The sequence below is a fragment of the Haplochromis burtoni genome, unplaced genomic scaffold (assembly GCF_018398535.1).
Source record: "Haplochromis burtoni strain Fernald_Lab_line unplaced genomic scaffold, NCSU_Asbu1 Contig_42, whole genome shotgun sequence".
NCBI classification, from domain to species: domain Eukaryota; kingdom Metazoa; phylum Chordata; class Actinopteri; order Cichliformes; family Cichlidae; genus Haplochromis; species Haplochromis burtoni.
The window spans coordinates 799,952-812,702 of NW_024582403.1; the positions used below are offsets into that span (position 1 = coordinate 799,952).

At 41.4% G+C, this 12,751-nt stretch overlaps 1 protein-coding gene across 2 annotated transcripts in view; it reads right to left on the minus strand.

Annotated features, from left to right (window-relative positions):
- Nucleotides 1-12,751, minus strand: part of tle5 (TLE family member 5, transcriptional modulator) — a 53,813-nt gene that overhangs the window by 10,035 nt on the left and 31,027 nt on the right. For both annotated transcript variants that reach the window (XM_005920814.3, XM_005920813.3), the window contains exons 3-4: nucleotides 12,271-12,334; nucleotides 4,306-4,350 (exon numbers count right to left, since the gene is read on the minus strand). In XM_005920814.3, coding sequence (XP_005920876.1) covers nucleotides 4,306-4,350; nucleotides 12,271-12,334 — 109 coding nt within the window. The remainder of the gene's footprint in view (nucleotides 1-4,305; nucleotides 4,351-12,270; nucleotides 12,335-12,751) is intronic.

Consider the following 12,751-nt stretch of genomic DNA (forward strand, 5'->3'; position numbering starts at 1 on the left):
CCACGACCTTTTTCAGAACCTAGCTAAATAGTTTTAACACCTAAATCTGCCCTGACTAGTTTTTTATCAAGAAGATTTATGATCTAAACTTGTGGTAGCAGGTTTGATTAGCTAAATCTAACCAAGTAGTCCAGATTGTTTAAACCTAATCAAATAGTCTAGATCAGGGGTATCAAACTCCAGGCCTCGAGGGCCGGTGTCCTGCAGGTTTTAGATCTCACCCTGGGTCAACACACCTGAATCACACGATTAGTTCATTACCAGGCCTCTGGAGAACTTCAAGACATGTTGAGGAGGTCATTTATCCATTTAAATCAGCTGTGATGGATCAAGGACACATCTAAAACCTGCAGGGACACCGGCCCTCGAGGACTGGGATTGGGGACCCCTGGTCTAAACCTAACCGACTAGTCTGAATTGTCCAAACCTAATTGAAAGGTCAAGACTGTGCAAACCTAGCAAAGTAGTCCACATTATCTAAACCTACCCAAGCAGTTTTGACTGCTTAACCCTAACTAAGTAGAAAAACAGGTTGACAGGAGGCAGAAACAGAATACAGCTTTATTAGCCATATTCCAAGTTTAATCCTCGACTCAACCTTGCTTTTTTTCCAGACCCCAAAAAAAGGCCTCTGGTATGAGTGGAAAATGAAGTCAAATTGCCCCTCTGTCCTCTAAATTTATACTTTTTCTCCCTTTAAAAGGTTAAAAATATTATTTTCATGTACACAAATTTGACCAGTTACATGACAAATCAAAAGGACTTTTGCTCCAGTTTCCATATATATCTTCAGTTTGTTATCAGATAAAAATAATAATAAAAAAAAAAAAGTAATGCTCACGAAACGAGGTCAAAATAATTGGCATTTTTGTTTTGAAATTCCCTAAAACTAGGACTGGATAACTGAATCACAGCCTTTTCAGTGTCGCCACTTCTGCTTAACAAAGAGTTTCCACCATGCCGAACACGAACAACTATTCCTGCAGATGCAGCTCACCTCACATACAGATGAATATACTCAGAATTGCCTTCATAGTTTGGTTTAAGTGATGAGCACAATGAGAACCTACATACTATACACAACACAAACAAAACACAAATGCTGTCAGGAAGAGAAAAAGAGGAAAAACAGATAAACGATACAGCTTCATTCAACACACTCCCAGCTCGATCCGCAACTCAACCTTGCTTTTCCTCACTAAGACAAAACAGAGATGCAGAGAGCAAAGAGACAGACTGCACAGAGTGGAGAGGCATTTTTTGAATTGAGTAGGACAGAGTGATCAAGAGGGAGCAATTGAATGTGTGAGTGTGAGAGAGAGAAAGAAAGAAAGAAAAAACAGGGAAACAGACAGAGGAGGAGGAGGAGGAGCAGAGAGGGGAGTGTGGCTCTGCACAATAGGCCTAGACATGAATGCTCCTCGACACTCGTTTCCACACATCCCCTTCAATTTCAACTCTCTAATGGAACTAGCGATTCTCGGCACCCACTCACACTGTGCACAAAGGACGGGCGTGTGCGCACACACAGTAACAGCAGCACACACGAGCAGAGAGACACGAACGTTTATGAACATGCGCTGGTAACATACGCGCACACACAAAAAACGCAGGCACATGCGGTGATGGAGTGACTGGAGGGGCTCAGGAGCGTGCACGCTAACACACCGAAGCTCACGCTGGCTCTACCCACACACTGACATTTCTAAAAGATTGCAGACAGCCAATGGGAAAGTACATGAGCTAATGTACACACACGCACGTACGAAGATTGCTGGGTACACACACAAACACACAACTCCATTTGTGCCTATGAATTTAATCCCTATGAGATAAAGGAGAAAGGTGTGTGCGTTTGCTCAGCATGCATCGCGGTGCCCGTCTTGTGCTTCCAACCTCAGAGTTTGTGCGGGTGCATACAAGTGAAGGTCTTTAAATCATGGAAGCTGCTACTTTCATGTGTGTCTCCATTCGTCAAAGCATGCTCCCTTCTTCCAATATGGCTGTCAGCGCACGCCGTCAATCATACGACAGCGTGCGTGTGCGTTTGTGAGTGTGGATGGGCAATACCAGACGAGGTCATCGATAAGGGTTGGCCCCTTGGAGGCCCATCGCTCTCTCCTCCTGCAGGCTGAGCATAAATTACTCCCCCTGCTGCAGCAACACAAACTGATGTATGGACCACTCCCTCACCCACGCCCTGCCTGATTGAGGGCCTTTTTTTCTCCTCCATTTCAAAATACCTTACTAGTTCTTACAGCACCGTTTTCACTGGATGTAAATATAAAGCCATTTTGCCAAGACCTACATCCACATGAAATGACTGCGTGATGCTCAAAATGACTAAAAACAACAACAAAAAACATGTTAATTCCTCAGCAACTGGATTTACACACAGAATTAGGTGACTTCATCTACTACAATCCTATGATATTTAGTTGACTAAAACTAAAAGGATTTAGTCCTAATTAGGAATAAAACTAAACTTTTTTTAATCAAAAGACTATGGCTACAACTAAATCAAAAACTGCTGGGCCAAAGGTGAGGGTAAGAAGGTACATCATAGATGTACTTTCATACTTTATCTTCACCACAACAGCCCAGTACTGCGTCTGCATCACTGTTGACACCGCATTCATCTATCTGTCAGCCTCCTGCTTTCCTCTTCCCTCACTTGTAAACAAGACCCTAAGATATCATCCACTTGAGGTAGCAGCTCGCTCCTGCACCCTGCAGTGGACACGCTGCCCTTTTCTGACTAAGAACCGTGGCTTCGGAGTTTCAGGTGCTAAATTCTCACCCCAGCTGCTTCACACTCTGCTTCCGGAGCAAGGTTGATGAGTCCAAAGGAACCACACCATCCGCCAAAAGCAGAGATGAGACTCCTGAGACCATGAACGGAAATCCTAAAAAATCCTTTTTACAAAAATTACTGGACTTATTCTAGTAATAACCATAATTGCCAAACTGAACTTCGTGTTTTAACCAGTGACCTGAAACTAGTGACTGAGCTCATGAACTCATCAGGAAGGTGATCTGATGTCAGACAGCTAGGTAGCCAAGGGCCATTGCCCCATAGACATCTATACTACCAGACATACTTTTGTTATGAAAGGAGTCGCCCCCTGCTGGCCATTAAAAAAATGCAAGTTTAAAGTACTTCCACATTAGCTTTACTTTCAGATGTTGGCACAAAGTCCATCTTTTATACTGTCTATGGTAAATCTTTGTACAGCAGCTTAGTGTTGTTGTTTTTTTGATGGGACGGGTGAGTAAACAGTGACAGCACTGTTTACTCACCCGTCCCATCAAAAAAAAAAACAAAACACTAAGCTGCTCTCTGAGTATCCATGTCTGTAGCATAATAAGGCTACCACAATACAGCAATGTGGATCTGCCAGTCAAACATCAGTGAGGCACATGCAACAGGTAACTTATGGAGACATTCCCAACCCTGGCAACCAATGCATCTGAGCCAGGTTAAAGAAAAAAGAACGCTGTAATGAAGTGCATAATTCAAGGTTCAGTAAGTATTAAAAGTCTTTTTATCTGCATTGATGAGGTTAGCCAACTGGCACCTCAAAGTCCAGGAAATTCTCCCAGCTGAATCGTCAGTATGAACAACAAGCAACGATACAGGACAGCGAGTCCTTGAAACATTTTTCAATCATAGAGTACAAAATGACGCTAGATTATTGGTAAATGTATGATTCATCTGTAAATATTAAAACAAATTGCTCTGAAATTACTACAACTTTTATTTGTGGCTCTCGCAGGTTTATCCATAACACGTATAGAGAGAGCACTGCCTGTCAGACAGCTGCTAGCCAGGTTTATAAAATAATTCATTTATGCAGAGGAAAGTAGCTACTTCCTGCTGACAGCACAAAAGCATATTTCACTTAGATTTGGCTTCTTTGGATTTTTTCCTGTAGTATTTAAACCCACATGTCAAAGCTAACTGACAGGAAGAGAAATTCTAAACATTGGTAAAAGCAATAACAAAAAATTAGACTGATAACCCTCGGCAGTAGTTACATGACGATGGAGACACCTCAGTTTATAGAAGCATGTTAGAAAGGAAGCCTTAAGCAACATAACACACACAGGAGGTACAATAGAAACTTGATAAACATGCATGCCCCTCAGTTTGAATCCATCACATCCTGCAAGCAGAAAAGGCATCCTCCTGTGTTTCAATTTTCTTCACAAAAGCAATCTTCTGTTTATGATCATACAACAGTTTTACATCCTATGTGATGGGAATAAAAGAGCGAACTTTAAGGAGACTAAATACAGACTTACCTGTTTGTGCATCTCAATGTTGAGCCCGTAGGACATCTCATAGTACTACACAAAGAATAGAAGAAGAAGAAAAAGCTATAAAAACACAGGCACCGAACTGTTGCCAGAAAATTGTCTGTGCAGGAGCTCCATGCTAACAATTTATCATGCTCAACTGACTGCATGTGACAAATCACGTTTGAAGCTAATGTGCATTTTGATTGCACCACAATCGGAAATCGCACAAAAATTCTGTTTCTCAGCTGGAACACTCGAAGCATCTTCAGTTTGCTTCGTTGCTTTTTTCCACCAAAAGCAACGAATGCTAATATGATCATAAAAAAACATTATACGGGCCTTCTTAAATCCAAGAGATGATTCCCGAAAGGCATCATTACACTGCAGATTAATAAGAACAAGAATTCACAGGGGTACAGTAATCTTGAAACACTGCGGAAGACTCTATTCGCCTTTTCATTTTTGCCTTTGTTTTTAAGTAAACAGCTTAATAACAACCTCCAATGTTCTTTGTTCGATGTTATTTGATGTAAAATGATGAGCCGCTGAAACCGAAGCTACGACGGCACATAAAAATAAACCGATCAACTGATTTGCATAATTAATCTGCCAGTTTGTCATTTTATCCTCCTTCTCATGTACACGCCAGCTCCCTCATACAAATGAAATTTGCATGTATGAACTGCCAGAGAATATAAACAGTTGCTTAATTTAAAAGGCGTACTGAAGTTCTGTTTGTCGCTTACAGCTGTTTGTGTGCAGGATGAGTTTCATTAATCTCTGCAATCATCACACAGCAGCAGGATCCACATGTGTGCGCACGTGGAACAAGAGACGTTGCCTCATTTATTATTTAGAATTATTAATTATCCAGACAAGTCGATGTGATTGGTAACAGTCCCTTTACTTACTTCTACACTTCAGACATGTTCACACACACATGCAAAGAGAAGACACAAAGAGGAGGAGAGACTGTGAGAGAAAAGGAGAGACAGAAGAGAAACCGCTTCTGTTGTGTGTCTGTGTGTGTGTGTTCAGTGTTAATGAGAGGGCCACCTTCTAGGCGTCAACCCTGTTAATCACCCACTCTGTCTGCAGGGGGACTGGCTCTGTCACTGGAAAACAAACAACACACAGATCTCTCACTCACACACACATTTTTGTCTCTCGCTTGTTGTCACTCACACACAAACACACATGCACGTATGCACACACACACAGTTGTTTGTGTTCAATTTCACACTGGCTCTCTCTTGTAAGTGAATGCACGTGCACGCACGCACATGCACGCGCACTAAAACATAGCTCCGTAGCTGCTTGTGCCCACGCGGAAGCTCCCTAAAGTAATTACAGCGCTGGGGAAATGGAGGTGCTGCCGCTGGCTGGGGGAGTGGGGCAACCTGATATGCTATTAGAGGAGGAGTGGGGAGGTCGTAGTGGGGATACAAGACTCGGCCTGCCACTGATGGAGTGGAAGTGCGATTGAAAGTGCGCGTATGTGTGTGCGTGGCTGACTGTGTGTGCGTTCGAGTCAGAGTGGGCGAAGGAGGCTGTTTTGGCAATACTGCATTCACAATTCAATTTTACAGGTTTTATTTCAGCTGAATGTGAAGATGGCTGCACAATTACATCAGCATGTATCCAATAAGGGCTGTGCACATATTAAAAAAGACAAATGGTAAGCAAATGGTAACAAACGTGTAATTTATCTCAGTTAATCCAATACAGCGGATCTACAGAGGGGTGATAAAGTGAAGGAAATATTCTCAACACTTGACCTCTACAAACGAGGAGATCCAGTAATTATTTTGGGGCAGGTGTCCCCTTGGAGGAAAGAGCAACTGCAAATCAATACAAATCTCTTCTGAGGCATCACCTTTATCCTATAATGAAAATTTTCCATACTGATGGGAGTGGTGTCTTGGCAAGTGATGCCAATTCTTCATCAACTCTTTCCCCATAAAAACGACATCCCCTGTACTCTTAATGACGAGTTTTGACCTCGATCGATCAATCGATCGATCGATATCTATATCTATCTATCTATCTATATATAGATGTGGTTGTGATGACTATTAGAATGGGTTACACTTTTTTCCAAGGGTTGCTCCAGTAAGCTATACAGGCAGAGATCACTCTCACTAACTTTTGATGCACAACCAGTCATTTTGATCTAAAGCAGTCATGGGGGAAAGAGTTAAAAAGGTAAAGAATGCTTTAAATAATTAAGAAAATGTGATTCTTTTGGAAAAGCATGATCACTTCCCTCCAGTAGAGATCCAGAGGCTTGCGAAATAAATGCCAAGACACTCCAAAGCTGTTCTGGCAGCACGTGGTAGTCCCACTCCTCACTAAAGCCGTTTTCACATAAAAACTCCGAAACTTTTGGCAGAATCAGGTCAGGGCATCATCTGCTCTCCTTTCTCACATGTATCGATGGTGCAGCGGTTAGCACTGTCACCTCAGAGTAAGACGATCCTGTGTGAAGTTTGCGTGCAAACCCTGTATGTGCTTCCTCTCAAAGACACCCATGTTAGCTTGACTGCTTTCTTGCATTTCTGCAGAACAATCCTGTGTAAGAGTGATGTGAAAAACTAGTTTAGAGTTTATTGGCTGGACTATTGCAATTCATTATTATCAGGTTGTCCTAAAACATCCTTAAGAAACCTCCAGTTCATTTAAAATGCTGAAGCGAGAGTACTGGCAGGGACCAGGAAGGAGGAGCATATTTCTCCCATATTGGATTTTCTTCATTGTTAAATCCAAAGTCAAATTTTAAATTCTTCTCCTCACATTTTGGATAATCAGTCCCCATCTTATCTTAAAGACCTCATAGTGCCATATCACCCCAATATAGCACTTCAGTCTCAGCCTGCTGGTTTACTTGTGGTTTTGAGGGTACTTATAAGTAGAATGGGAGCCTTCAACTTTCATCACATTTCCTATGATGGCTTATTTCTTCTAAACACACCTCTTATAAATATGTGTTGCACACCACTTTGTATTTAGAGGTGGCTGTCCCTGCCTGAGCTCGCCGGAGGTTTCTTCTATTAAAAGGGTGTTTTTCCTTCCCACTGTCGCCAAGTGTCAGCTGATTGTTGAGGTTTTCTCTCTATTGCTGTAGGATCTTTACCTTACAATATGAAACACCTTGAGACGACTTCTGATTTTGCCCTCTCTAAATTAAATTAAACTGAACTGAAATTAAACGTGGCTGCCAGTCTAAAGCACAGCTGGCGAAAGTGATCCATGTTCTCACTTCTGGAAATGAGGCTGCTGCCTGAGTGAAGTGCAGGAAAATGGCACAGATCGGATTTAATCTATAGGGAGAACACATATAATATTGATTAATTTAGATGCAGCAAAGAAGGAGCTGAGGTGGAATTGAATGTGTGAGATGATCAGCTGGGATTGCAGATAAGTTGGCCTACCTGCTAGCCTCAATACTGTGGCTTTTTTTAAAACTGTCACAGATCTCTAGACAACATTTTATTTCTTCTTTTAAATCTGTAACAGGGTTGGACGTAAACTATTTATTTATTTGCTGGCTGCCTTTTTTTTTTTTTTAAATGTTGTTGTATTTCCCAGACCCAATTACATGTTTATAAAACAACTGGTGCGTTCACTGTTATATATGGTTTTAAACTGCTCAGATTCAAGCAGATTGCACTTTTATGCCCCTCACATTTTATATATGAAGCTTGAGTTTCAAATAACAATGAAAGACCTTGTAACGAAGAATCAGAACTCCTCAGCAGACTCTGGAAACACTGCAAAGTGCTACTTGTCTGGCATTTTCTCTTAAAAGTGTCCATGTTTCATTCAGCTGCGCATTTCCTGTCTCACTGTTTTCCAGCACGATAGCTATAAGATGCAGGCTGAACAAAAAGCTGCCTCATATTCTCCTCCTCACTAAAGTTAGACATGTGAGGTTAAGCAGGATTTACGCTCTGTCTGAATTGCATGTCTGATGGTCAGATAGCGTTAGAAACCCCTTTCACCCGCATCCTTCCTGACATTTGATAGTGGGTGACACACACACACACACACACACACACACACACACACACACACACACTCTGTAATGTTCTAAAGCCGACATTCACACCCGCTTCATGCCTTGCAGAGGTGAGAGAGAGAAGCCAGGGATCTTACTCAACTATTTGTTCTATTTTTCCAATGTTTCCCTGGAAAGTCTTATCCCAGTTTTTACATAGTATCACATAACATCACTGCAAAGTTTTAAATGGGGCTTATTTTGCAAAATCAATGCTTCCATGGCTTTTGCAAAATAATTACACCTACCAATAGGGCTGTTTGATATAACGATATATATCGGATGACGATATAAAAACGTCTATCGTTTAATTTTATCGTTTGTTTCGTGGTGTCGCAAAATAAACTGTTTACAGCAATATTTTTTTCATTGTTTTGGTCACTGTAGTGTTTATATTAATTTCTTAAAGTTCTCTCTTTCTCTTATATTTTATATAACCACACTACGGACGGACAAGCGCCTGTTTTTATGCGTTGTGGTTAGCAACAACGACGGTAACAGCATCGCGTGTCCGCTTGTTTATGTTCCACTTAAACCTTTCACAATAAAGCTCAAGATCCTGTTGAGACTTTTCAAAATAAACTGAATCACGTGAAAGATGCAGAGTATTTACGGATGAGAATTAAAAAAAGAGCCGCCAGGTGCTAAAAAATAAACCTTAGACTCAAACGTTAGAACAGGCTTTTCCCCGCAGCACGCCGTGTAATAAATACTCACAAAGAAAACGGCGGCCGTTACAACTTATGTCTAAAAATGTATCGTTTCATGCATCGGTTAAAACACTCGACTCCAGCTACATGACGCGCAGCTGGAAACACTTCCCGCAAGTTGAGCTGCCCGAGATTCACAGAATTTACAGAAAATGTTATATTTTTGTGATTTATATGGTTATCGGACGATAGAATTCTTATATCGGGATATGAGATTTTGGGCACAGCCCTACCTACCAAATAGAGAAAAGATCATTCCCCTCTTGTAACATCAAAATGGGGAAAAGCACCACCTATTACCAAATCTAAGCAAACCAATTTATCAGTTTTGTTTTGGCCAATTTTAGCAGCTTCACCTGAGTAACTTGTTGGCGTCTTCACACGATCCAAAGGCAGGAATGTTAAGTTTCCTGTTGATTCTTGATTCGCCACATGTAAGATAGGGAAGTTCATGTGGTTGCAAACCATCCAGAGTGAACCTTGCCTTTTGACCAGTGTCTGCTGGGACTGGCTCCAGCCCAGTTTTCCCTCCTGGCTGCAGTATTGTTCTGAACGATAGATGCATCAAGTCAGAAGAAGTAGAAGATGTGGAAATGGGAAGCAAAGTTTGCTTCAGAACGTCTGACATCTCTTGATGTGTAATCTGGGAATCTCTGAGCTCCTGCACTGATATATCATTGAAACTGCAGTAAAGACCAACCCACTCAAGTATCCTGAATCAGTGTGTTTCTGTTTTAAGATTTAAGATGTCCAAAGTGCAGCTATCACATTAGAAAAAATGAAAGACAGAAAGCTAAACTTTCTGCTAGCTTTCCTTTCTTGTAGCACCAGTGTTCCCTTGTGCTTATATTCAACATATAAGCAACATATGATCTGGTGGTCTTAACAAATGTAAGAAGCACTCAGTTAATCAATTTTGTGTAGAGATTTGAAGAGTCAAATATACACTCTGTTACTATTATATGCATTTTATGTACCTTTTATGGGCTTGCAGACAGAATCTGATAAAGAAAGTCTAGCTTAACAATGGAAGCTGATAACCACTGCTGTGATACCCATTATCTTAAACTAGAGTTTTAGGGGTTTTCAAGCCTGGCTATGTAATGTAATGTAATGTAGCACCAAGCTGCTAACTTGTACCAAAGCTGACTCTTGTTAAGCAAGAAAGGTTCAGTAACTTCAGTAAAAACAGGAACAACCATCTGTTTAGAAATAGACACAATGCTGGGACATTAAAGACTTACATTATCTTGTTAAAAGTTGGTACAATATAGGACTTTGAAGTGGTCCTAAGAGATAATGATCTGTCCCTTAGTCATTTAAAAGCAGGACCACAACATTTAAGGGGATAGAAACTACACAGAACACTCAAACTGAGCTTTGCCTCCATCAGCCTTTGAATTACCCATTGCATGTATGCAGCCTTGTCTGGTTTCTGTCTTTTAAAGTGTCCTTTAAATTGATTTAGCACATGCATCACAGAGTCACTGAGTGAACTGGAGGCAAAGGAGCACTCTTAAAAAGAAAAAAAGAGATGCTTTGGTTAACGTTGCCAAAAAACAGAGCAGCTGAAAGTTGTATATCACTTTGTAGTGCCTCACAAGCTGATCAGAAAAATACCAAACCCTAATGAAAACTTTGTGCTGATAATATCAGCCTGCAGGCTACTAAACAGTCTGTAGAACATTTTTCTGACTATAAAAGTCATCATGTCCCTTATTAATTTGTGCAGCTGCGTTTCTTCAAAACATTTAAATGCTTAAATCAACTATTACCTATAATCTGGATAAATCACTGCAATTACACAAAGAAAAAACACACAAATCAGAATTTGCTGGGTTCTGCAACACACTTTAGTAAGAGTTTCCATTTATTTCTGAAATTCGTGGCATCGGTTTTTCATTAAATCTGTTTTACACGACTGTGCTCTTGTTTCAGTGGGTGTGTGCTTATGTGCACAAGGACGACAATGACTGAGTGTGTGTGTGTGAAACTGTGTGTACACATGTCTGCCTGAAAGATACACAGAGGAATTGTGTGTTTGTATGTGTCTGCTGCCCTGCTGATGGTGGAGAGAGCAGTGCGGCAGCGCAGATGAGATGAGATTAAAGCCAGTCAGAGGATCAATTAGAGGCAAAACATCAGACGGCTACACAGCTACGGCCAGCAACAATGAGATTAGCCCCGAGGTGGAGCAGAGAGCAGGCAACCACATCTGTGTGTGCATGTTTGTGTGTGGATGTGAATGTGTGGACAGAGACAGAGAGATGGGGGGAAAAAAGAGGAAATGAAGGGGGCTGGGGGAGGCGAGTAACACATACATTAACTACAGAAGCAAAAAGGAACAAAGCATGAAAAATTCTGGTTTATTTCAGTTCAGGTTTTGTTTTTAGGGAACATGATACCATCATTTCAATCATGCTACGTGTTGAGATTTCAAGTCTAACGGGGCTACAATCAACACCAGTCAGCAACTGGATTTGATTGCACTGCGTACTTTAGGGTTTCACCAACATGTCCTTCAAACTGAACTAAAAGAAAATGTTTTTTCCAGATATGATATCCTAATTTGAAGGATGGCGTTATCTGTCTGTGCCAAAATTGTGCAAATCACGGCTGGAAAAAATTACATTTTACGATCCATTAGCACGGCAAAAGTTTTGTTTGCTCACGTAGTCCAATCTCCTCCTGCTGCAGGCTTCGTGGCTCTGTAATAACATCACCCAACTTCCTTCTTTGTTCGCTGACAGACAACAGCCTTTGTGTTCCAGCAAACACTAAAGGGACATGTCGCTTGATCATTAAGGCATGCTTTTTCAGGGCATTTGCTGAAACAACTGATGCCGTCCGTTTTCTTCGAAGAAGAATCTAATTAAGGGAGTTGTTAGACTGTTTAGATGAGTTTGGAAAATTAATAATGTAACTGTCAGATTCCCAAACAAAGGAAACATTTTTCAAGAGAGGCACAACGACGGCGTCACTTCTTTGCTAAAACTGAAATCATTTGCAAGCAATTTTAAGAAAACCTATGAAAATGACTTGCTGTGCAAAAGGGAAGATGGTGATGGGTATGGAGGAGGTAGAGTGAAAATACAAAGAAGTTGCACAACAACCAAAATCTACATTAGATAAAAACAGTGAAAAGATGGCATTTTGTGTCAACCATCAGCTCTGACGCGCAGCACACACAGCTTAACTCACCATGATATAATGGCGCTGCATCTCTGACTTCTCACTGGCCAACTTGTCACACTCGAGCTTCAAACTGGAGAGAGAGGGAGGGGAGAGGAGGACAGAGTCAGACCTTGTTATTCAGCTCGACAGTCTTCCTTCTAAAAGTGCTGACACCAGGTGACTTCTACCCCCCTTCATCATCATTACCTCCACTTTCACCGGCAGCACTGTCATCACTTTCATCATTGCTTCAACCGCCACCACCATCATCATCATCATCAGCAGCACCACCTCCGTTCTCATCATCCCCCGCCACCATTTTCATCTATATCATCGCTGCCAACTGCATCATCATCATTAGCACCATCATCATCATCCTCGCCTTTATTAGTCAGTGGCAGCGTGTTCGCCACACCTGACATGTGTCAATTGACAGGAGGAGGTCAAACTCCCTCTGAACTCCAGAGACGAGCCGAGCCAAAATGTCTGCTCACTAAATCAAAGAAGA